Source organism: Melopsittacus undulatus, chromosome 5 (assembly GCF_012275295.1).
Source record: "Melopsittacus undulatus isolate bMelUnd1 chromosome 5, bMelUnd1.mat.Z, whole genome shotgun sequence".
Taxonomy (NCBI): Eukaryota; Metazoa; Chordata; class Aves; order Psittaciformes; family Psittaculidae; genus Melopsittacus; species Melopsittacus undulatus.
This window is the reverse complement of record NC_047531.1, coordinates 15,625,340-15,652,377: the sequence shown is the minus strand read 5'-3', so window position 1 is coordinate 15,652,377 and position 27,038 is coordinate 15,625,340. Positions and strand designations below refer to the sequence as shown.

Here is a 27,038-nt window from a genome sequence, read left to right as displayed (position 1 = left end):
TGTGCAGTTATGTACTAGGTGTAAATGAGATATAAAAATATCTGAAAAGTGTGTTGAAATAGACTGAATGAAAATAAGCAGTGTCCTGGAGAGAGTTATTGTAAAAACTCTCTGTTTTCCACATAGAGAAAGTTTAAATGAGCTGTTTTAAGGGATTTTGCTCTCAAATTACTTTACTGCAGTAACGTCACAAAGATTACCACAATATCTTCTAGACAGTGGTAGTACAAAAACTGCAGTTACTGGACAGTTTGGATATGACTTTGCAGAGCCATACTATTTCATGTAGTAAACAACAAATAGCCCTAAGGAAACATTAATGTTAATGTTAATGTTATGGGTCTTTCAGCGTTCCAGATTACATTTTTATCCAAGAAATCTAAAGGAGTGCAGAATACAGTCATTATTCACAGGGACTTAGTTTTCATTCCTTTGCTTGGTTACTTGGTTTTGGTTCAGTATCTTTCTCTTTTTTTTTTCTTAAAGGTTGTACATGTATTCTTCATGTGTACTTTTATTATTCTAGCCCGATATGGTAAACAGACAGGTATAATTATTTAATTTACATGCAATTGTACATTATACTAACAGTTAGCAAGAAAGTAGTAAATGGCACCATTAAAAAGTAAAAAAAACCCAATGCTTCAACTGAACACCAACCCATTTTGATAGGAAGTTTATAACAATCAACATTAATTGAATACCTAATTCTTTGATCTATGTAATTCACATGAAGATTTCCCCATGAATGTGCATAACAGAAACCTACACCACTTCTCTGTTTTAATCAAGCTTAACCTTATGGATTTTTATGTAATACTTCCTTAGTATTTTAGCTTCTGCTTCCTTTAGTACACCCCTCCACTCTCATGTGATTAACCTCCAAAACTGAGAGCCAAGAAGAAAAAGAGATGCTCTTCCTAGCAGTTCAAATAATGGAAAGAAAAGACTCATTATGTTCTGAGTCTGGCAGTGCTTGAAGCAGAAATACAATCTCTCTTCAAAACCGCAAGTCACGTCACAAAAGCAACATAGTCTTTTTACCTACCACGGTATCACCCCCAGACCAGTAACCCATGTGGCTACATACCACTCCTAAACTAACAGACCTTCTAGCCAAAAAACCCGCAGAAGTGGTGTACACCCACATAGAGTACTTATCCTGAAGGTTAGCAGGAGCACAAACTCTGCCTGTATACAGATTAATGCAAGTTTAAGGTTTCAATAAGGAAGAGATACAACATGGTGGCAAAGTATAGAACTGAGATGGTTAACAGCCCAAATCATTTACAGACAACTCATAAGCTACTTAGTGAAAAAAAAAAAAGAATTTAATCACATCTCAAAATTACTATTTCATTAAATAAGTGAACTATTTTTTTTATTTGGAATTATTAAAGTATATATAAATCACTTCTAAAGTACATGCATTCATTTTACAATAATCTTGTTATATTTGTTTTTAAAGTTACACAGCAATACATGTATTTCATAGAATCAAAATTTGTTTTCACTGTTGAGACTATTGTAGCATTGCTTGTTAGCTCCCATTTTAGTTTAGAGCATATGCTTCTTGTAACATACAATTCTTTGCATCATGACAGATACATTCTATAAGACTGGACTAACAGAACGTTGTCGGTAGTCTGGGTCAGCAACAAGCCTACTATTGCAATAGCCCTCTCAAAAAGAAAATTTAACAAATAGCCAGAATTGTTAAGAAAGATACAGTTAGGCAAGAAGAGTATACAAGGCAATCTCTCTAGATCCTTTCCAACCCTTTCTGCTATGCTTTTATAAAGTTGCAGGGACGTTGAGTGGATGTCAAATTAACAAACAAAATTGATAGAAAGTACAAAATATATAGGTAATGGATATACACTTGCAGGACACACCTGGAAGAGCTCAGGTCTTTGGGGGAAACTGAAGTATGAATGGACAAGCACTTGGAGAGACAAATACCTCACTACGTCTCTTGAGCTGACTCAGACATGGGTCTCAGTGTTGAAACATATCATAATGCATCAGTAATTATGTAATATTCAATCTCTGAACACACAAAAAAATGGAAACAAGTGCCCACAATAAATGGGTTGCATGTCCGCAGAGTATGATCGGCAGCTGATTTATATTCATTACACAACACATAAGCCTATGTACTGACTCGGCCATCTCTTCCAAGCATGTGAACTATAAGACTGCTTGACTAGGAACATGATAAACTGGACTTGAGAAACAGGTTTAGAGTTTGTCTATTGACACAGGGAAACTGTGAATGTAAAATGAGTTAAAAATCCTGTCACTGCAACAATAGAAAGCTCTGTTGCTATGATACATTCATCTTCTGTTCACCAAAAACGTGGTGGACAGCACCAAACAAGTAAATCAAAAGTAACTGCTGGCAAAGGCTTCTGGAAACCTGAGTGCATCATTCTCATCAAGGAGACAGGAATAAGAAGAATGACAGCGTAGTCATTGTGATCTGCAAACATGCAGAATCAGAAACAGCCCAAGAGTTTTACTGCTCAAGGGTGAAGGAATGGCTGAGGCACAGGGCAAAGCTTATTTATGCACCTAAATTTGACCCAGCTGCTGGAATGTAACATGAATCCTCAGAAGGCCTGAGTTGTCCCTGAACAAGCAGAGGCAGATTTAAATATACATGGGCAAAGTTCAAACCATCCCAAATGGAATTTTGTCCTTCAAAGCACAGAAATCACAGCGAAAACAAAACCAACCAAAACCCCTCCCAAAAAAACCCACAAAACCCAGGAAGAAAAAAAAAACAAACCAAACAACAACAACAAAAAACACACACAAAAACCCCCAAACAAACATAAAAGTAGACCTATGAGGAACGAAGTTGAGGAATATTTCCAAAAGGAAGCAGTATGGTTCTCTGTCTCAAGCGTAGAAGCAGTTGGGAGGGACTGAAGAGCACGTGACAAACACTGCACTTCTAACACTTCCTTTGTCCATTAATAACCTCGCTGGCAAGGAACCACTGAGGATGCTCTTTCCTACCGAAAATTCCACTGTTCACAGTAGCAGCACAAAAGAATCACAGTAATACCAGGTTTCACAATGCAACCACTAACAGCAACACCCACCAGCAACCTAAAACTTTTAGGCATTTCACATAACAGGTTCAGCTGCACTGTTCATGCAACAGAGTTAACTATTGCAGCTCATGATCTGCTGGAAATGTTCTCATTTCATTAATGACTGATTGTACAAACTAATTAATACTAATAATCTATAAATTATGGAGTTGAAAGCATCCATTTAGATGTTTGCTTGGTTTAAAACTAATTTGGTTTATTTCAATGACTTTCACTTAAATGTCTTAGTGCAACTTTCAGTGGCCTCAAAATACCACTGAAAAAAGATCAGTCTCTTAAAATTAGAGCAATTCAACTGAACTTCTTGGAAAGCCCTTCCTCACACCGAATTTTCCAGGTGCAAGATATGCAACAACTATGAATGTACTACAGGTTTGACAGCCCTAGACAAATTTCACTCACGATAAATTAAAAATTACTAGCAATATGTACACAGGTACTCTGCATTAATTGATTAAAAGCAGTAAGAAAGTAAAATACAGAAGCAAAAACTTCACAAATAATCACACTAATTGTCATGTGGTCAGTTATAAATTTATGTTAATCATCCAAAATGTTTCACATGTATACAAAACTAGTTGCTCATTAAATTCTAAGCAACACTTGGCTCAATATTAGCATGCTAATATTTGGTATTAGCAACAGCATGGCCCAATAAAAGTGGGCCTGTACAGTAAGAGTTGATTTTAAGGACACATTCCATATTATACAGGGGATTTTCTTCTTTGGACTAGCTCTCAGATTTAATCTTAAAGGCTGCAGGCTTATTAGTGGCTGGAGTGCATTAGGCACATTTCTGCAGTGCATCTTTCAGATAATATTGTCCAAAAGGAATCCAGTCCAGGTCACTCCCCAGGATCACTCCACAATACAAACCAAACCGGGGGCGAACAGGAGATTCACTTAAAAACTGCATTGCTGATCTAAATGAAAACACTAGCATAACACACTCTTTGCTGGATGCAACTTACTAGGTAAAAACAAGTGTTTAAAACAAAGAGAAATCTAACTTCTGAAGGACTGGAATGGAATTTGAGAAGAATTATTCTGGTAAAAAATTAGCCTATGAGATGGAACAGAAATATTTCAAATTTGATGCAAGACCTTTACAGTCAACTCGATGAAATACAAGTCTATCACACCCATGTGGACATGAATCACTTAACTGGAACAGCATGAACGTGAAACTGAAAGCAGAAGTGTATTTTTATGACAAACCAGAGTTAGATATTTATGCAAGTTTTAGGTATTTTAGTCAGTAACGTTCAATAAACCTCTCAGTACTGAGACAGTGATGAAACAAATTAAAACAGATTCACTGAACTGACTACTTGTCAGATTGCAAGTAGTAAGACAACTGAACTACTTGTCAAATTGCAAGTAGTAAGACAAATATAGAGGAAGTATTTAGTAAGTTTGGGCAATGTGAGTGCACTGGTTAACCGTTAAAATAAAAATCCATTACTCATAACACTGAGGCACTGCTGGTAAAGTGCAGTAATTATGGTGATAGTAATCGTTGCCTCAAGAATGCCCAAATGTGCATTGCAGTAAGTCCTCTGTCACCCCATCTCATCTAGTCAGTATGTTCCTTTAGTGCTCCTCATGTTGAAAACAGCTAAGCAAAGAAAACATGAAGAGGTTTGAATCACATTTTTGAAGAGGAGTACATGCTTTTTGTACTTTTCTGAATGGAAGTATTAGTTGCTGAATATGGTTTCTTCAGACACCAAATCTGAACTGCATCTCCCTCCAGCATCAGTGACATGATTTGTACTAAAGAGAACTGTCACTTACAGAACTTGACACTTAATATTTCTACTGGACTTCTCCATCCTCCTCCCCACACCACTTAAAAAAAAAAAATCTACTGGATTTCCATCACTGAGTTATCAGGAAGTTCTTAAAGTGCAATCATCAGGCTCAATTTCATTAACAGAGGGTAGTAGCTGTAGTACTAGTAAATAGTAGTGAGAAAGCTAAATATTATTCACTTATTATTCTAGGTTACACTCAGTTACATACAAGCAAAGGTAAAAGCATTTCCAACACTTTAGAGATGACAGTCCTCCATTGTCAAAAATATGGCCTGATTCTCTAAATAGTTCCATGTTCACTGAATTTCTCTCTTGTATTCCACAGATTATTCAAAAACAGAAGACTTAATGAAAAAAGTCTACCCATAGTCCAGGCAATAATCATGATACTACCTCTAACATGTGAAACATTTTCTGCAAAGCAGAGAGGCTAAGTCACTAATTGTCAAATTCCTTGCTTAGGGACATTTGTTTTTTGGTACCTACCAGTGAAGAAAATACTTGATTACAGCAAAACTGAAGTGGTCTGAATGTAGAGATGACACTATTCACTGACTACACTGCACAGCACACAGGTTTGCAATGAACTAGTCGTAATTTGATTTCAAGGCCTATGGAGCTATAGAAGAGAAACGGCATGACCAGGGTCTTGAACAAGGGTGCACAAGTAGAGCTACACTTTTGGAAGTTTGTGAAAAAGCTAACTAAATGTTTGCAGAAATTAGGTTAAACTTCAGGTTAAACCTGTAGCCTGTACCTTAGAGCAACAGTCTCCATTGGCACAGATAATGGTTTAAAGACTGAAACTGAGTACTGATATTGCCGCAAAAGAAGACACCATGATTTCATTTGATCTCTCTCATAGCACACATAATTGTGGTGGGACAAAATCCAATCATCTCAGGAATATTTATGCATTAATTCAATAATGAACTAACAAATAACAGTGACAGTGCATATGTTGAGAGGGCATGCTGGTTAAAGTAGAAAAGTCTTTTAAGTTGCGAAAGCCAGAGCACGCCACATCTGTAGACCAAACTATGTCTCAACCCAGAATTTTCACTATATCCACAACTGATGCATATCCCTGCAATCTGCCTAAGTCCTATTACTTTTGTCTGATTTTTATTAGGTTGTGGGACAGCTATTTGTTGGATATTTAAAATTCAACTGAAGTGTCTTTTCCTTTCACAGAAGAATACAGTTTGGCTTCAGCATCTGAATTTATATGATAGCAAACAAAAGAAGCACTTTGAAGTTCTGGAAGTTTTGATGATACCTCACAGAACTACAGAAGGGAAGTTTGTTCTCAGGTATCTACACCATTTAAACAAATATAGAAAGCATACTACAGCATGCTGGTATCAATCAAAAATTCTTTCTCACTAGAATGCAATAAATACTTTATTATACTTACAACATAAGCCAGTTTTTTCTGATTAAGTAATCTTTATTTCTAGGTGGACACAGATTTGAAGTACCTCACCGTAAATATATGGAGTCATCACATAAATAGGAGGTAAATCTAAGTAAAGTAGCAATTATTTTAAATTATTGCAGAATTTTCCAAATACCCCTAGCCTATTTCCAGAAATACTATGAATTTCAACCACATCTTTTAAAATTATTGCTGAATTCTAGAAAAGTCAGTGTAGTTTTAGATGTTCTGGGGATAGTATAGGGAGAGTAGGGGTTGTTGAAAGTGCCAGACATGCTATCTTAGATCTCCAGTCCTGGAATATCTGGACTACCTTACTCTGTAACCACACACTGCAAAGCTGACAACAGAAATGCTGGAATATAGACTGGAAATGTTATGAACTCACCTCTTCCTCTTTCCACCCCCATTTCCCCAACAGACTTAAGCTAGAAAAAAGCAACAAATAACCACAGCTATCCTTAAACTTAAGTTCATTAGAATAAAAATTACATATTTGAATGATGAATTCTGTAAAAACAGCCTTGTCTTTCTATGAACTACACACATGGTTTAAAATTGAGCCTGTGCCTTGAAAGGTGTGGCCAATGAGCAAACCTGAATCAATTTATTACACTTTTTTGTACCTTACTGATCCCTGAGAAAGTAACTTCAGAATCCTCCACCTCAACAGCTGTGAGCTGTAATTGTGTCACTGAGATTTTCTGCACATAACTTGTCTCTGGACAGATCACTATTTGTTTCCTTACTTTTCATAAAAAGAACAGCAAGTACTGAATAAGACTATTCCATAGTGAAAACTCAGTTTAAAGTGGCACTATAAGAATGAGACCACTTTCCAGGCTAGTTAGCTTGATAACTTACAACTTCAGTAACTTCGATATATGGCCCACATGCAGAATGTAACCAGGGTGGCCACCTGATCACATGTCAAATAAAAACAACACACTGAAAACAAACATGTATCACAGACATTGATGTTTCTGACAAAAACATGATTCTAACAGATCAGTTCTGTATGCTTAATCTCCTGTATCTAATAATATTTTTTTTTTACTGTTTAGAAGTTATGAGTCATCCTCTAAGGCAAAAAACAAACAACAATAAGATAAGTATAAGCCAATTTAAAATGTATCCCTGCCAGAACATTTTTTATTTAGCTACGGATACTTTCTGGTTTCTCAAATGAGTCTTCAGTTTTCATTTCACATAGCTATTGACTTTCCCAAGTTACAAAAACAAGACTGCATCTTTAATCCACAGTTGCACAACTGTGTTACCAGGCTCTGTTCCAGTTAACCAGTTATGAATAAAGTCACAGTTTTTGAACAAGCTTATTTGTCTGTTCTTCAGAGACTTTTTAAACTCCTGTCAGAATTCTGGAAAACAAAACTGTAGTTGTAAACTGAAAAAAAAAAAGTAAGTCTCATCTCTCAAGACCAGGACACAGGAAGCAAACACACTTCCCTACCTTGCAGATAACCTATACTACACCTTGTCAGGCTTCCCTATATAAAGGTGATCAGAATATCAATGTATTTTGTGCAAATGCAAACAAGGCATAACTTAAAGCACGTCTCTTCAAGATGAATGTACTTTCAAACAACCTTTTGAACAGCTGGCACAAAACAAGCTTACACTGCTAGAAGCTGGCTTCAACTGCAGCATCACAAAGTAATCTAAGAACAAAACAGCAAAGTGACCTCCAACTTGAACAAGGCTCTTGCTCCTGGAATCTTTCTCATCCTACTGCAAGACCTGGAAGAGCTTTAGAGGAAAGAGCTTCTAAACGCAAACACAGAGCTGAGAAGCAAGAAAGTGATTTTTAAGGAGCAGCATCTGCCTCTGAATGACTGCAGTTTTTCAAGTACTGAAAAGCAGCGCTGACAACAGGGCATTTATTCCTTTTTTTTTTCTACATAGGAATTTCTGGTTAAAACTCTAAAGAGGTGTTACAGAGTTACACCGAAGAGAGGAGGGAGGGGGAGGAGGGGAAAGAGAGGGGTTAAAACCCACAAAACAAATCCGTAAATGTATCACTCAAATAAAAGGTGCAACAATTACAGAGAAACTTTAAAGCAACTTACCTCGAGGGAGAGAGATCAAAGCGCTGTTTTCAGTCGGAGCTTGCTCTGGCCCTTCAGGCCCCGGAGGAAGAGGTTCTCTCACTTGGGACATCTGCCAGCTCTCTCGCCGAGTAACAGACAGCCTGCACCCCCCTCCAACAAAACTAACACGCGACCCTGAAGGAACAAGCAAACGAAAGCACTCGTTAATGTATTTCGTGATGAAAACTCGCGGCTCGGGGGCGGGGGACTGAGACTGAGCAGGGACAGCAACGAAGCGGCGGCAACTTTGCGGCTCGGCGGCGGGCAAGCCGCCCGCCCCCCGCTGCGAGCACCCGCGGGGCCGGGGGGCGGCGGCTGCGGGGCGGGGGCGGCCGACGGCTGTCAGCCGGGCGGCCGGGGGTGTCCGGGGCCGGGCCTGGAGGGGGGGACCCGGTCGGAGCCGAGCGGCAGCGCGGCGCGCCCTACCTCTGCATGGCCTCCCGCTCTGCCCGGCCCTCCTCCGCGCCCCCACCGCGGGACCTCCGCGCCTCCAGCCGCCGCTCTGTTTCCCCGGCGGCTGCCGCCTCTGCCGCCGCGCCCGCGGGCCTTCCCCCTGTGCAGGGGCGCGCACACGCTGCACTCACACCCGCTGTCCCCCCGCCGCTACAGTCACTCCTTCTCCATCATTTCCGGACAATGAAACATCCCACTCCCGCTGGCGCGGCTCGGGGCGGCGGTCCCGCAGGTCCTGCTGCCCGCCAGTGACAGGCAAACGGGCTGCACTGGGCTGGACTGGGCTGGGCCGGGCCGGGTCCTGGGGGAGAACGGCCGGCCGAGCACCGCGCTGCCCCCCGCCCCCAGGCGGGCCTCCAGCCACGGAAATTCCCCCAGGAGGCCGAAACCCGTCAGGCAGAAACAGGGAAGAAGGAAAAAACCATCTGAAAGGGAGGCTTTCATGCCTGGACAGGGTTTGCAGCTGTAGCGCTTGGCAGCGGTGCAGGAGCACTTAAACGTGCAGCCGCGGGCTCACAAGTTGCCCGCTGCGGCGACTGACTGCTGCCAACCAGTTGCGCCTCCGCAGCGGGGGCAGCGGGCACGGGGAGCGACAGAGCCCCCGAGTTCGGGCCCCCGGCCTGACACTCCCCTTCTGAGACCGGGTCCAGGACAACCTAACCCTCACCTACACCTTAGAGTGCAAGTGTGCCTAGAAAATGGACTTAAAGTGAGCGTACTGAAACATTCAACACGAAGAACAGAACAAGCATTTTCCAAAAGTAAGCTCTGAAGTGCAAACTACTCCCTCTGCTATCATCTGCCAAGTGGTGGTGGTACCTGTGCTTTCTCCACGTGGGAAATGTATTTCTTTCCCATGGCACTGATTGATTTTATTGTCAGCATCATGCTCTGTTCTTGCCCACACCATAGAGTAATGCAATTACTGCTCATGTGGGTGGTGGTATCCACCCACCATGAGCTGCCAACTTTACCTTGCTTATGCTATCACAGTATATTACTTTCTCTGTCGAAGTGTGTCCATGTTTAAACTTACTCTTTAAAACTACCAAGCAGATTTTTTAATTATGTTTTTTATTATGTGTATTTATTAAGTGCACAGCTGAGTATTTTTGAATAAACAAAAGCAGGAAAACAAAATAGCCAAGTTATAGACAATTTACAGCTCTGTGTGAGACTCCACACACGTCAGGGCCTCGTTTCATAACTCATCAACTTGCACCACTCTGTAGCTTTATTACTGGTTGTTATTGATGCAAAAGAGAACAGAGTGATGAAAGGTGCGTATGCTTTGCTCCGAGAAATACAATCATTTTTAAGTATTTCAGTAACCTAAGATGTTCTTTGGTACAGCATAATCTTTCTTTAAACTTTTTCATTACAAAGTGGGGAAAAATGTTTTATTTGGGGAAGAAGCTATGTAAAAAATCCATTTTGGGCAACCAAAATTATTATTGTACTGCATAATAATAACTGGTCTCAATATCTACACTTTTCATCTACGAAAACATTGCATAACTTTCCATAGTTCCTTCTCTCCTTGCTGTCCTGGGGCAGAGCGATTGAGACATAAGGTAGAATGACTTACCTCAAACTCCCAAGTGAGTCAGGAGCAGAAGTGAGGCTATGACTCATACTCAATATCCAAGCTTGTATTTTTCCCTCTGAAACTGTAAGCGTAGCAGATGACAGTGGGAGGAGTAAAAATTTAGTCAACCACACCCTGCCTTCAAAATACTTCATTGGATAATCAATGCCTATGAAGACCAGATAACATCCAGGGTTGGTGTTTGGTGTTTTTTTAACCTTATCTATGAAACCCACATGGTTGCATCCATGTCATTCAGTTTATCTTCTTAAAAAAGACGATGGGATGAGCTCACCCTGCCAAAGTTCAACTGCGTAGCTGCCTGCATAGAATTTAAAACAGCTAAGTGAATGGAAAAGGATCCAGCTGATATTGCAACTGATACAGTGGGAGATAACCCAGGAAAAATCAGATTAGAAAAAGGTAAGATAATTCAATATACAAAAAGCACAATTCACTGAAATAGTACATTAAAGATATTATGCAATGCAAAAAAAAATTACATAACAATGACTGTGATGATTGTAAAAAGATGGGTCCAGATGTGGTCACTATTAATGAGATACAATAGACAACTAAAGTCCATTGACATAAGCCAAATATGCAGCACTTCCTGACAGTACAACCTAGTTTGAGCAAGTACACAGCTAATCTAAAATAATGGTTTTATTACTTTCCATTAAGATCTATATAATTTTAAAATGTTACTGAAGATTCTTAGGAAGTGGGTAGTTCAGACGTTAACATCAGCAGCCTTTCAGGCAGGCTATAAATAAGAGATATGCTGTATCTTACTACAGCAACGAAGTTACAAGCTGTTGCACATATGTATTCCAATATGCTCAATCATTGCTAGATTATAAAATTCAGGTATGGTCTTCTAGACAATTAATGGCATATTTGGGGATAGATGTGAATAGAAGCTCAACTACTGGTAAATAGGTAATAAATATAGTTTGTAGGCAAGTAGAAATTTTCTGAAAGAAAGCAAAACAAAACACAAAACCATCACCAAAAAGAAAACAAAACCCCAAACCAAAACTAAACAAACAAACAAAACCACCTCTGAGTTTTTTTCCCTATTAAAAAGAAAAAAAAAATAAAATCTGTATAGCAGATTCCTATTAAAAGTGCACAAAATGCAGAATATAATCGTATATTCTTCTGGACAGATTTGGTCATCGCTATTTTTTAGTCTGAAGTCCCATGCAAGCCATATGATAGGTATTACCTCCAACCAAAATAGACTTGTCACTGAACATGAGTATGTATTAGAAAGGCACAAGACACTTACTTAAAATAAACCTACAATATCACAAAATTAACTGATGCAAGGGTTATTTACTCATATTACTAAAAACACGAGGTATATTTCTAGCTTGAATTTTTCAAGGCAAACTTTTAGTCTTTAAGTTTATTTGGGTATCAGATGGATTCTTGCAGAGGAAATTTTGGATAGCAGAGTTGGTCATCTCAGCAACGCTGAAGAAAATTTGTGCATAACTCTTCAAATAAAAAGATTTTATAAAAAAAATCTACTTACACAGTGAAGTGATTGTAACTATTACTTACACATCAGTGCAAGGGTAAGTACCCAGTTTTCTTCCCCACCATAACATTTATCTTTCGCTCCCCAAGGCTTATCTTATCTTTCACTTCTGCCTTCCAGCATCAGGAACAGAGGAAACTGGAAATATTTTACACCCTTCATAACACCCTGGATCACTTAAATGGTTTTGAAAGATGGGCTGTAATATTTAGTAAATCTGTGATTGGTTGCTTCTACCTTAGTACCTGTGAGTTCAAGTTATCCTTCTGCTATGTCTAAGAGCAAGATTTTCAACTTTGTAATATACATTTTTGACATATGTGTGTTACTCTAAACTTCATAGATCTTTTTGGTATGAGGATCAAGGCAGGATCTCTTTCCTAAATATTTTATAGTGCAGCAATACTGAGATGGGAAGACATAGCTGAAAGAGCTAAATAAAAGACTTGGAGTTTAAACCAATTATATTATAAAATAACAGTATTAACAGTGAAGCTTTCAAATTTGTTTTGGTTTAAATTTCAATCAAAAGCAGAAATACATGCAGTATATGCATCAAACACAGTAAAAGGGAATTTGATGGTAACTACCATGCCTGGTTTGGAGTACTTTTGATTCCTGGTGTTCACGGCCTAGTTTGTGTATGAACTCTCTCCAAAACATCCTGTTTCAAACCATCTATTTTTCCATGCCAGAACAGAGTTGGACGCAGCTATGGAAGCATAACCACTGAAGTGCTGTGGGATTGATGGTGCCTAAGGCACCAGCTGGTCCTAACAGGGCAACCAACCCCCTCTAGTCCAAGGAAATCTACCTCCAGAAAGCACAAACAGTAACAAAGAGTAGGATGCTTAAAATGAAATTAGACACATATAGGTTTAACTCTTCCCATAACCAGAAATGGAATTAAGAAATACATACTCTTTTAGAGCAGCAATTCCTTCTAGTAATGCTGTGTATTGCCCTGGGAACAAGAAGAAGTCTTTCTACCATATATGATTGTTGTCTAGGTTTGATTTTTTGTCTAGGTTTGATTTTTTATCTTTTTTTTTGCCACAGGATGGAATCCACAGTGAGGAGAAAGGGAATAAGAGGCTTAATGACTGCTTTGTGCTGGCTTGAGTGGCAATTGAGAATTAAACTCAGTCTAAACATGAATTTTAAAATATGACAAGGCATTTTTCCCAGTTTTATTTTTCTGTTTATTGGGAGTACAATAGTATAAGAAATATTTTGTTTCTATAAAATATTTTGTAACACAGATGGTAAAGATTTCATTAAAACTTATAAATTATGAAGTAAATCAAAATAAAATATTCTGACATAAATAATTTTAATGTAACTTCAATGCAGTCCAAGGAGTTGCATGAAGATGAATTCAGCTCAACAAGCTTTATCCTGCTTAGTACAAAACACATCACATGGCATGGTTTATGGTAGTTTCATCTATTCCTTAGCAAGCTCAAGCAAGTAGCTCACTCAAGCAGGTAATAGATCTCACATGAAAAAGTAACAGATCATATATTGAGGCATGCAAAGTGACGTTTCATCACAACAAAGTGTCAACTAGTAATTCATTACTTTCCTACAAATAAGTCAAGAAGAAATATCCAGTATTCAATTACAATTAAGTGTGCTGGATTGCAATAGTTAATTTATTTGCATATTTTCCCTTTAGTTACCTAGCTTTTCACTTTGCAGTTAGTATTACACCTTAATAAAGGACTTATTTAGGACTTTAGAAGAATCTTGAAATTCAGCAAAAAAAAAATTCAAACTATGTATTGTTTTTTACTGCATTCATAATCATTTGGAACTTGTCTTGACATTAAAGTTCATATCAGCAAAGGCAAAGGACGAATGACAGAATCTTTTAATTTAACTGGACAGCAAGTTTAAGGAAATATTGATTAAAAAGTGTGGCTAATTGAACTCAGAGTATTGTAACACAAACTATATAGAGACAGTAAATTTAGAATAACTTAATGAATTTACCTGAATCAATTAGTCATAACAATCCTAAAGGCTGTATTTATGGCAAGCAAAAAAAAAACAAATAAAAATTCACTTGCTTTTCAAGCTAACAAGTCTCCTTTTGCTTTGCAAACTGAGCAGTATCTGGATCTGGTGTTATTCTACATTAGTATTTTATGCACATTCCTTATGGTTGTAAGTATTCATGAAATTTACATTACCTTTTCTCAGCAGTATCAAACTAATTGCCAATATCAAATGACATTTGAAAAAATATTCTATCTAAAATTCTACAAAAATAAAAATATTTCCATATTAAAAGAATGGGAATAATCCTTCCCCAAAATATTGAAAACTAAATTACTAAAACAAGCATATTTTACAAATAGAATATATAACGCAGCGGAACGTGTCGTGGTTTAGAACCAAACCCTCACAGCTCATTCACTCATCCCCCCCCTTGCTCCCCCGACTCCCAGAGAGTTAGGAAGGAGAATCCAAACAGTGTAGCCCCCACGGATTGAGATAAGCACAGTTTAATAGCTAAGGCATAACACAAATAATTACTGCCACTACTACTACAAATAATAATGATAAAGCAAACAACAAGTGAAGAGAATACAACACCTCACCAGCCACCGACCCATAACTCACTCCACCCTGCCCGACCGAGCACCGACCGATACCTTCTCCATCCCCCCAGAGCTCCAGCCCTTCCGGGTCTCTCCCGGTTACATCCTGGGCATGATGTGCTATGGTATGGAATACCTCATTGGCTAGCCTGGGTCAGGTGTCCCGTCTCTCCTTCCTCCCGGCCTCCCCTCCTCCCTGGCAGAGCATGAGCTCAGAAAAAGGCCTTGGACAAAACCAAACATTTGAGCAGTAACTCAAAACATACTTGCTATCAGCAACTGTTTCCAGCCTGAAAGTCAAAACACAGCACTGCACCAGCTACCAAGAAGGAGAAAAATGACTGCTACTGCTCAAACCAGGACAGAACGGAAGACTGTATGTTATACTGCTGTGTGATATCATGGTGTCACATCCAGAGGTCTATAAAAAAATTAGTTAATTTTGAGCATCTTCAATATGAGTTCATAATAAACGGTGTAATTGTTCCATTAGAGCTGCAAGAGAATATGCTGTGAATGAGTATTTAAAATATTGGGTATTTTACATTATATTTACACAATATAGAATGCTCTTAGTTGCATATTGTGTATTATTCCTAACACATATTCAGAGCATATATTGTAACAGCTCCTTTGGAACCACTAACATGTGTGTTGTGAATGTGTATTAACAGCAGAATGCATTTTCATATTATGAGTCCATAATACTGAATGCACAATCAAATCTTTTATAAAAAGTCATTGCTATACGTACAAGCAGAAGTTATTTTCTCATGCTTCTTACAACTGTGCCATCTTGCAGAGTCATTTCTCACCCATATCTTCACAACTCACAAACTAAAAAATACACAGTTCTGCAACAATCCCGTGAATTGCAGTTTTCTTGAAGTATTTCATGAGGTCTTTTTTTCCTTTCTTTGTTCTATCTCATAATTGGTGTTCTCTTTTAATACCTGAATTTAAAGAAAACATTGGTTGTTTTCTCTTAGTTTTTCATTTTGGAATCCACATAAATGACTGGACAAAAGTCTTAGCATTAAATGCTCATTTGGATATTACCTGTAAAATACAGGTCCTTGGAAAAACAAACATAAGGAAAACCCTCAGTCAGTTGTACTAGTATTTTTAACTATGATGATTTTATTTGTTTGTATATTTACCTAAAATAGCAAGGTGTGAGAGCAGGGAGGGAAGAGACGGACACAAGCAGGGGAGAAGCAGGGAGGAGTGTTGCCAGCTATGGACATACAATCGTCTAGATGAGGCAGAGCTAATATTACCCATTACAGTTACCAAATAACATGATCTCAAAACTTCATTTGGATCAAGAAGTTATTGTGTTTCTACACTGACAGATGAACATCCTGGCAACCTGTGCAAGTAAAGGTGGAAAAAGACACATTTACTTGTCTAAAGCAGGGAATTTAAGAATAGTTTCTGCCTTGGTTTCTTGTTTAGCTGAACGAAAGTAATCCAAATCTTTGGTCCAGGTCTAGTATCATTCTTCGTCTATGCTCCAGACATAGGTTTATTTTTTTTTTTTTTTCCTGAGGAAGCAAAAGGAAAGCTAAGGACAACTTGGCTTTTGCCCAGTTCCCATGCTCCTATAGATTTGCTGAAATGACTAGAAAGACACAAGAGGAAATCACCATACCATTTCAAGGACTACTTGTGACCACACCGACTATTAGTTTAAAATTACCTTCAGATGTATTATTTTAATAGCTAGTACTGAAATGTATTTTATAGTTCTGATATCACCACAGAGATATTAACTTCAAAAAAATATTCAGATAGGCATTCTGGCAATTCATGGCAAGTATAAACTACCAGCCATACAAGAAGCAAATATTTATGCACGACTATAATAACATCTCAGCTAAAATATTAATAAAACCAGAAAACGCAAATTAGATTCAAAAGATCCCCCATGTAGCTGGTATTTTTGTATCACATATATAGGGATGCAGTCCTGCCCACTGAATGATGGACATAGTTACATTCTGCATTAATATGTGTAATATCTGCCACATATCAGAGGGAGAGAGTGTGTGTATGTGAGCATAAAATGACTGGAATTTTAGTGTTCTCCTTTCAAAAGAAATGGTTACATTTTAGTTTAGTGAGGAAATCTATTACAGTGAACAAATTCCTTCATTTCTCTTTTCCTTTTTCTGTGGTTTATTTCAAATATTTTAAAAGTCATAATATTAAAGTATAATTTTATTTAACATTGTTTTACATTATAAGAGTTATAAACAGGCTCTTGTAAACTTATACGAGCAGTTATTTTTTAAGTCTGAGCTTTTTTTTCTATTGTGATTGCAAATAAAAATAAGATAGTTTGTACTCAGTTCTTTAATAATTCTAATATATTAGCTGCTCTCTATCAGAGATTGTTTCAAGATACAAATGCCACCAGCCTGCAAATTACCTTGATCACCAGTGATCAACAAAAACAAATTAAATACTTTTCTGTGGTTTTCCAAAGTGAGTTTCATATCTTCTCATTAAATTATTTGGATTTTCAATTTAATACGTTCTATTATAATAAAAGTTCTACTAACAGTGATCTACAGCCAAGTGAAATTTAAGCAGCTGTGGCATGGGTGCTTTCAGTGCAGATTCTCTGTTGTTTTCAGTCCTGAATCTCTGACCAGTTCCCTGAATTTTGCCTGATTTTGCTATATTAGTAAAATAAAAAAAAAATTAAATGGAGTTCTGGTAAACCAATCCTGAGCTTGATCCAGTAATCTCCAGAGTTTGCTTAAACTTTCAAGCAGACTTTTTGTGGGTGTCAAGAAGATTTGATACCCATTTCTTAAGAGAAAAAATATACTTTTGATTGGTTTACACCAAAAACATAATTAAGGAGTAAATCAAGGGAGTAGCAAAAATGCTACTGCCATTATGTCTCATATATTTGTCATTTCCAATGGAGACAGGAGGTATCACACCCTGCTCCATTTTTCCTCTTCAGCACCACTTTGTTCTGAAGCTGGGAATATGAGCGCTGCTCCTATGGTCACCCTACACTCTCAGCCCAAAACAATAAATTCTGTTCCTCAGAATTGTATCTTGCTTTTTTTGTAGTACCATTTGTGGATAATTTTGAAAAAGAATCATATAAAACTTAGAAAAAGATTATTGAAGTGCTGTCTCAAAACACCATAGCATCACCAAGGTCTTATGTTCTTGAGGAAAAAAGTAACATTTACAACTGGAAATTTATGTGAAAGAGCACTCAAGGCTTATATTCACTAAGTATCTGCTTCTGCTTGACATTGTAAGGGGACCAAAGATGCTAAGAATTAAAAAAAAATCTTAAATAATTCACGAGTACGTGAAAATTATAGTAGTCATTGGTGCCATATATGAAGAATTAGTACAAAAACCCTTAATCTGACAAAACATCTAAGTTATCAGCACTTCAACAAGCTCCCATGACAAAGGGATACAGTGTAATATTTTCTAAAATAAAGCAGAAAATATTTTTGAAAAATAAGATCTCAATGCGATCTTTTTGAAGAAAAAGATCTCATTTTCTTAATGTAAATGAATGAACTTGGAAACAATGGGGTAGTTTTGGTGCATTGACGCAAACAAAATCAGAATCTTGGCCCATGGGTAGAGCAATATGTAAAATATTGCATTTATTTGCTCTGTAATTTGCAGGGAAATATACAATGAAACACAAAGGTATGCTACTTTTTTCTTTTTAATGCCAAAGGACAACTTTCTTATAACAGCTTCTGATATATTGTTAGACTTGAAATTCTCCTTGATAAGATTTGTTGTGTACTGAGAAGTGGCAAATAGTACCAACAAGCTCCCATGACAAAGGGAGACAGTATAATACTGTTTAAAATAAAGCAGAAAATATTTTATCTCATTTTCTTAACGTAAATGAGTGAACTTGCAAACAATGGGGTGATTTTGGCCTCCATCACATTGCCGCAAACAAAATCAGAATCTTGACTCATGGGTACAGCAAACTGTAAAATATTGCATTTATTTGCTCTGTAGTTTGCAGGGAAATATACAATTTGGGAATTTGGCAAATTAAAGTGAATTTTTATAAATACAGAAGAGATTGCTGTGCATGTACATTAATGTTTGTCTAAGTATCTGTCTAGACACCCATAGTTAATGTACAATGTGCATGCGTAAAGGATATGCTACAGTAGACCATGAGATTATACATTTATCCTCATTTGTGGAGGTGGATGCCTAGAGTTCGTGAATAGAAAAAGATACATTAGAGAGTATTTAATCCTAATCAATATTTATTAAAGGAGACAAAGTAATAGGAAGGCAAACCTACGGTACTCTAGAAACAAAGCAGTAAGCTGGTGTTCTTACCTTATAATACTTAATGAAGTTTTAGGACTTATTTTAACCCTGAAGTGGGTTTTAAAAAAGTGTAATTATATCAATGTACTTAAAGAAATACAGTTGTCACTTAGTTTCATAAAGTATGACAGATGACAGTTCCAAAGATAAATTCTGAAACTTGTGAAAATTCTAAGTTCAGGTGGTTGAAGTGACAATATGGTAGCAACAGGATAGAGTTGTGCTGCTCCATTCATTAATCAATACTACAATATATTTTTTAATATATGAAGAATATTTAATTTCATTAATTTCTGACTCATTTCTTTCTACTAAAGTCCTTTCCATCTTTGGGGTTTGGTTTAATCTTAAAACATTCTGGCTATTTATAAATCCACAGCTGATCTCATAAAATATCATGGTTGAGAATCAGTTTTCTGAATGGCATGTACAATTTAGGAGATTGATAATATAACTAAAACAATTAAAGGGGATGTGGCTTTATTAAGACCACAAAAGTTATACTAGTCACCTGTGCTAATACTCTGCAAAATCAGATTTAAATTTGTTCAATTTATGATGCTTCACTTATCTTTGCAAATCACAGGCTACACCTTCAATACCCATGAAAACCTATCTCTTTTGCTTCCAGTTGTGAATACACACAGTACTGTACCGAGTCAGTGTTATATTTAGTTTAGCAGAGACTGCATCGTGGTGTCACAGATCTGAAGCTGTTGAATTGGGATTGAGAGGATCCTGTCATAAAATATTTCATTACAACTTTATGATTCAAAACACAAATATGCACACTCCACGCTGCCATGCATGGACAGGGTTTGCTTCTGTTGTACTTTGTGATAGTCCATGTAGTTGAGTTTTAGTACTTTGGGATATGTGAGCAATTAAAAACTTCTAATACAGTTAATGAGCAGCGGTAAGGTATGTGTACAATAAACATTTATGGATAGTTATCAGGTATCAGGTGCTTATAGCACCTAGAATAAGCAAGTATTTGGACGATTTAAGTGTGAATAAATAACATGTAGATGGCAATTGATACCAAAATTAAAACTTCAGAAATTAAAATAATGAAACCATTAAGCAGTCTCCTTCATAGTACTATAAAATCAATACTTGAAGGGCTTCTGGAGACAACCTTTAGGTTTGTGATAATTTGAGTAAAAATACAGGCAGTACCAAGTAACAGACAGTACTGAAAACTACCCCTGTCAACACGTCTAAGCTTGTCTTTGACACCATTAGGAACAAGAAATAATGTAAACATTTTCATGCTGAATGTAAGTGACCATGAACTTTCTCTGCTAATATCACATATTTCTGTTCTCTGCATGTTGTATAAGCTTCAAGTTATGGACTTGCAACTTATATTGCTCTCTACATCTCCTGTACATCTGTCTCATTATTCGTATGACCTACCAAAATTCACATATAAATGGATAATGTCTCTTAAACTTATTAATCCAGTTTGATTAAGAGACAGTGTTCACAGTGGAGGAGTATATGAGGCAATTTATGGCTTTTGAGGGTGATTAAATGCTGAAGTGGAGCCAAACCATTTGATAATCACAAGAGCTATTTATTGCTGGAATATTCCAGCCATATGAACGTTTTTCCCATCAGCCAGTAGGAGAAGTACGTTTAAAAAACAATATTAAAAGGACTGATATTTCTAGGTAAAAGAAGGTTTGAAATTCTGTATGTAACTGCGGTCAAGACACCCTGCTTGTGTCCCATGAAGGGCAGGTAAAGGATATATAGAATTCAGAAGGAAGATGGTTCTCTCCCTAAAAGCAGGGCTAAGGGCAAATGATTACATTATGGAGTCACCTGTGTAGAAACAGGGAGCTAAGATTGGGGTGTGAATGTACATGATTTGAGTCAGGATTTATGATTCATTTTCATATTGCTACTGTAAATGAGTAACTATTACCATCTTCCAAACTGGCCCGTTAACACATGTTGGAGGCAAGTCCAGAGTGGCTGCAATTCTCTCGTCTCATGGGAATAGGCCTGTTTAATTTATACCTCCAAAAATATAACTGAAGTAAGGAATGACGTCTTCGGAAGAAGCCACTTCAGGATTAGAAAATTGAGGTTCTGGTGGAAAACCCTTGTAAGAGCTTGGAGAGGAAGCTGGAGTTAAGGGCTTGGGGGATTATTTTTCTGACTTTTTTTTTTTTTTTTTTTTTTTTAGTTAATGCCATGAATCACATGTAAAGGGCCAATGCAGTGATACTTCATATTTATTTAGAGAGTGAATACCAAGAGACTCAAATCATTCACAGATCCCTACAGTAATCTACCATTCACGTAACAGCCATGTTTGGTTATTTTATTTTTTAACAAGAAGGCATCAGTACTACTCATGTAAAACCCAGGTAATGCCTTCTGCAAATGAACTGCTAAACCCAAGAATGTTAGGCTGTAATTTGTGACTTCCAGAACTGGGGAAAACAATTGGTATATGCCTAGTGACATTTCTAATCATCATTCTCCTTCATCCTGTTCATCTGAACTCCTATGTATCAGTCTAAAGCTGCATAAAATTCAACCCTCTTTTCATTTAGTGAAAATGAAGAAGGTAGGGGGAAGGAAGATACTGAAGAGTTAGGCAGGCAGGTTTGGAGAGTCTGGTCAAATAAACTACACAGAAAGCAGGTAACTTTGCTTCTGCAGGCAAGCTGGCCTTTCCTTAACTGTAAGAAAAGAAATATAATGTGTTTTTCCTTCTCATTGGTTGCTATATAGAAAAAGAAAAGAAGGCCTCATTTGCTCCAGAAGTTTTTTGTCTTTAGCATTCTGAAGTTCTCACTTTATATCCACTAGCAATGATTCTCAGACATGAAAAGAAGGAAATGTGAATTGCTTAACATGCTTAATAGTCTTTTTTAATAGCATACTGGCAATGGCTGGAGATGGACTATTACTGCACAATAAAATACATGAGTATTTTTATTTACAGTGGCTGGATGTCTAATTTCAATATCTAGATTCTTCTCCCTGGACAACTTCAGAAGGGAGAGAGAAATGATGTAGGAAGACTGAGGAACACAGTGGTACAAAGGGACATTGATTTCTCTCTCCCATCTGCTCACAGATGCTCTGTAACTCCTGTTCGTTGCACATGTGGTCTCACACAGTGGAAGGCAGAACTGAGGAACTGCCATGTTGAGTCACTTCGGAGGCTCTCCTAGAGCAGTCTGCCTCAGAGAGTAGACAACATCAGGGAAAAGTGCACAAAGTCAGTAAAAAAAACATTGACTATTCCTTCGCATCCACACATGATGAGATTTTATGCTAATTTGAAAAAAACTTCTTTTTCTTTAACTCAGACACTAGATTTTGTTCATATAAGAGACCATCACTAAATATAAATGCTTTATACAGTTCAATCATTATATTCTGTTCTTCACAAAGAACTGTCTAATCTCACTCTCGCTCTAGCCTCAAACTGAATACGGTCTCAGTGCGTCTCTATTTCAAGCCCAAGCTGCATTTCTTTGAACACAGTTTCTTCTGCATCTACCATTGCCTTTTTTTCTTTTTTCTTTTTTTTTTTTTTTAATGCAGGAAACCTCAACTGTCTTCTAAAATCTGCCACAAACTTTCACTGTGTCTACAGGCAAAACACTTAATTTTTGCATGTCTTCTTTTCATTTTCTATGAAAGAAGAATGTCAATGTTTGCTTCCCAAGAAGGTTATATTCGCCTGAGATGCTGGGATGGCAGCTACCAATGAATTCCAAGCAGTGATTATTTGTTAATAGTCTCAGGACAAGAATTTGGAAAATCAGCAAATATGCCTATCAATTGTCTTCCATGGGACCATGTCAGGAGGCTCCATTAAGAGGCACCAATACTAGATTTTCAATCTTGCCCAACTATCATTGTTCAAGTCTCGCCTATCTCACATATGGCCAGAGATGTCTTTACCCACTTTTGCTTTCCGTAGGCAGCCAGAAAGGATGTGATGACAAAATAAGAGCTACCACTGAGCTAGCAGGGTAGTTATCTCTGAAAGCATACTGGGCCACGGTTTCAGAACAATCCCACAACACTATTTAGAAGTTGACTGGCTTCTTGTTAAGGACATAACAAATCAGCTTGTTCATTCTTGGGATGATAATGCCATTTCACTGAAGTACAGCTGAGATCCTTTTACATTTTCTGTGTGCCGTAAAAAACCCCATAACAATACTGTTGAGCCTTCTGAAATGAATACCTCTTGAAGCAATAAATCTGTAAAAGAAAAAAACGGCTCCTGGGCACCAGGGCTATGTGTTTAAGGAGTTGAACTTTCTTAATGCCTAAAACCTGGAAAAAAAGTCCAGAAAGGACACCCAATTAGAAGGATATTGACTCATCCTGACAAAGGGGGGAGGGAGGGTGACAGAGAAAGGGAGGAAGGAGGGAAGAAATCAAGGCTCACAACAAAAGACCTATTCATTTATAACAGCTTGGCTGTAGAGCCATTTGAGCATGTTTAAAAATACTTTATCCATTAGTTGGGAACTATTTTCTAAATCACAACTTGCTGCCCACATCTGACCACAACCAGCTCCCTTTTCACATTGGAGGTAGCAAGGATCACATTGTCAAAAGCAGCTCTGCCACCTCTTCTGGATGTTGTAGGGGGGTAAGGCAGAGTAAAGCAGAGGTGCCCTGCAAGAAACGAAAATCCCTAACCTCCAGCTTACAGAGAGGAGAAGTACAATGCTATTCAGTTCCTCCCAGGCTAATTTAAGAAAAGAGGGCAAAGAATACAACGTTAACTAGAGTTCTCCTCACACGAAAAACAGGAAGAGTATTTTAAGTTAATCAAATTATTAAGAATAAGATCATGAATCAGCCTTGGTATATGAGCTCAACAGTAGCCCTTTGCAATTTTATATGAAGCTTCTTTATATTAAGATGTGTACACACACTTGAATACAATCATCAAACATATATCACCAATGTTCGTATGTATTAGCCAACAGATAAACATTTTTAATTACAAATACTATATACTTGTTGAACAGCAGGGGTTTCTTAATCAAATTATTCTCCCCTAGGAACACTTTCAGTTATAAAGTGGTATAGCTAGAACTATTAATATTTTATGCCAGGGATTGTGGATACAACTTCATATAAATGCTTTTCTTTATCTGAAATGTGACTGTTGCTGTAAAGTTGGCATTTCTACCTTTTCCCAGTATTTTGTTGCATATGCTTTCAGAGCTTAGTTTGAGGAAAATGAATGTCTGGCTTAATGTGTGTTTATTTCTCTTGACACATGTGTTGCATGCTTATGTTAGTTTGCATTGAGACTCTGGAGAAGATTCTGGGAGAATATTGTGCAGTTGATCTTCTCATCAAAGTATCGGCTTTTCTAAACGTGTCAGTCAGCTACAGCAAAAAGTACTCTATATTACAATATATGCTATCTGATTCACCTTCTTACAAGGATCATCTTTGTAACCTTTTCTCATGTGGATATTTTTAATAACACGAGCACTATGTAAATGCAAAAAGACTACATCTGTATCCATAGCATCTGTTTAAAGTAAAAATGCAGTGAACAAATGCTTAAGTTCTTAAAACAAAGTGTTCAATAATTTATATTTGGGGGTTAGATTTTAGATATAGAGCAAGGTTTGCAAGAATTCCTTGCTTTCTTTTCTTAGTTTAGTTGATTAGTTTCAACCTAGGATGGGGAAGCAGTGATGAAAAATGGCATGGTAGATAAATATTAATGTGTCCAGTTGCTCATGAACATGGTTGCATTGTGCAGAACTCAATGAGTGTAAAATAGCTACCTTTTTAGCTTCCTGAGATCTGATAGCTCTTAACCTAGGTTTTCAGGTACCTTGAAACATTTATAAATAATACAATACAGGTTCTAAAATATATCTCCTTTTATGAGTACTGGCACATTGTAACTGCCTTACCCCCCTACAACCCTGCAGAAAGCCTAAGAAAAATGGCAAGGCAAGATCAAACATTTGTTTACATCTGACCTCCAACAAAATATAATTTTACTTTGGCTGACCTTTAAGTAGATGTAACAATTATGTAATGAAGTAAACCACAAGCCAAATAGAGAGACCACATAATACAAAACATACAAATGGCGATAGTTTTATCACGAGAAGTGCTATCTATGTTTTATGTGCAATGCTGGACTTGTAAATGTTTCTAATTTAGTGGGGAAATGTATCCAGATTTTAATAGCTCATTTCATTTTCTAGGCTACATCAAAGAGTGAGATGACCTCAACGCAATACCAGGAATGAAAAGAATTCCTGAATCCTGAGCCCCGCCGCAGTGTAATTTCAGAAGCCTTCCTGTCACCGCCTGGCTCCTGTCTTCTGACAGGTTGGGTGGTTGGGTTTTTTTTTATTTAACAGGAACATTTACCTACTGCATAGGAGCACTCTGAAGATTAATTCATTTGCATGCCACATGAAATATGAAATGTGCTGGGAAACAAATCTCAGTCACAGAAGTGCAAAGAGCAGTTACAGTGCTGCTAGCACACTGTCCAGGAAAAAGTGCCTGCTTGTCTCTGTTGGCTGTAAGCTCCTTGCTCTGTCACTCCTCACAGAACACATCAGGGCAGAAAGGAAGGGGTCTCACGGACCCTGTGGCCCTCAGCTCAAGCTAGTGCAGACTGCTTCCATGTTCTGACAGCAGGTCAGGTTTTGAGAATTGCATAAACTTCTCTCTTGTTCACACGTGAGTTTCTCAGCCAAAAGTACTTTTAGCTGAGGCTGGATCTTATTATATGCAGAGTTGCTAATCAGACAAATTTGACCCTCAAGCAAAACAGAGGATGATCAGCTTGGCTACATAGGTGTAGCCCATATATCATGCTCCATTTTATCACTGAATTCTAATCTGTGGGGCTAGTGGACTTCTTAAAAGAAAGGAGGGTTTAGAAATCCCTGCCTCCTCAAATGTGAATGGTTTTAAAGATCTTAGCACAACAAAAGCTAACTATTAATAGGAATAACATATGTTTGCAATGAACACCTCAAAATCAAAATGTCACTATACTTTGTGTCTATGGTAGTAATGTCCTGTGCTCCATCCATAGCATGAAAATTGAGGTATATTTGCGTATCTAAAGACCTTAAATAAACTTGTTTGCAAAGAAAACTATAGCAAATAAAACATGAAGCACAATTAAGCACTTGTTATTTCTGTTTATAGGGATATATAAGAAAAGGAATGTTTGTTTAAAGAAATATAAAATATAAGTACAGTATGATCAGTACCTCACAGGGTGTTACATTTATTTGCTTAATAAGTAAGACAGAATTCGAACACAGGTGTTGGATAAGGTGATAGCAATCAGTACTCACTGCTACAAATTCATTTATTTATTATAGTATTTAGGTGTACTACCTAAAAGCAGTTCAGAATTTAGCCAACCAGGGAGCATATTTAATATGCTTACAATTTGGAGGATCCCAGCCAGACCTGCAACACTGGCTCTCCAGGACTTATTCTTGTGTCTGTTACCTGCAGCATGTGTAGTCTCAATCAGCTGTTAATGCTTCTCTTGTAAGATTATAAAATAATTGCAAATAGCTCAGATTAGGAGGTGTGAATGTCACTTAAAGCTCATTTCTGTTTTGTATGCTATCCAGCATTCTCTGTAGGCAGCAGATCAGGGTCTACAGAAAAACAGGAACCTAGAAACAAACAATAATAACAAGGACTAATCAGAGTGTAATAATCTTTTGAGTTGCACTTATGTTAAAAGGTAATCACTGATGTTCACACGGCACTGAATAAGTAGCATTTCATATGGACTTCATAGTAACAGAAAGAAAATAAAGCATTTTATTTCCTAAAGGGCATTAGGAACAAAATATGAGGAAAACATAGCTTTGAAGTTTTATCACTGGCTTTCTGAGAGCTTCATTTTCTCAGTCATGGCATAATATGCTGTGCGCTTAAGCAAATTTTGCATCAGTTCTATAGTAACACTGTGCTTGAACACTTTTTTCAGTT

At 37.5% G+C, this 27,038-nt stretch overlaps 1 protein-coding gene across 3 annotated transcripts in view; it reads right to left on the bottom strand.

Moving 5' to 3' along the window:
* MDFIC (MyoD family inhibitor domain containing) overlaps positions 1–10,596 on the bottom strand; it is a 52,019-nt gene extending 41,423 nt beyond the window's left edge. The window contains exons 1-2 of one of the 3 annotated variants that reach the window (XM_031046310.2): positions 10,527–10,596; positions 8,465–8,620 (exon numbers count right to left, since the gene is read on the bottom strand). In XM_031046310.2, the coding sequence (XP_030902170.1) occupies positions 8,465–8,555 (91 nt within the window). In that variant the 5' untranslated portion in view covers positions 8,556–8,620; positions 10,527–10,596. Of the gene's footprint in view, positions 1–8,464; positions 8,621–8,911; positions 9,046–9,069; positions 9,266–10,526 lie in introns of those variants that run through there. The other 2 variants (XM_005146066.4, XM_034063112.1) reach the window with 2 other exon arrangements.
* Positions 10,597–27,038: the final 16,442 nt, after the last annotated feature.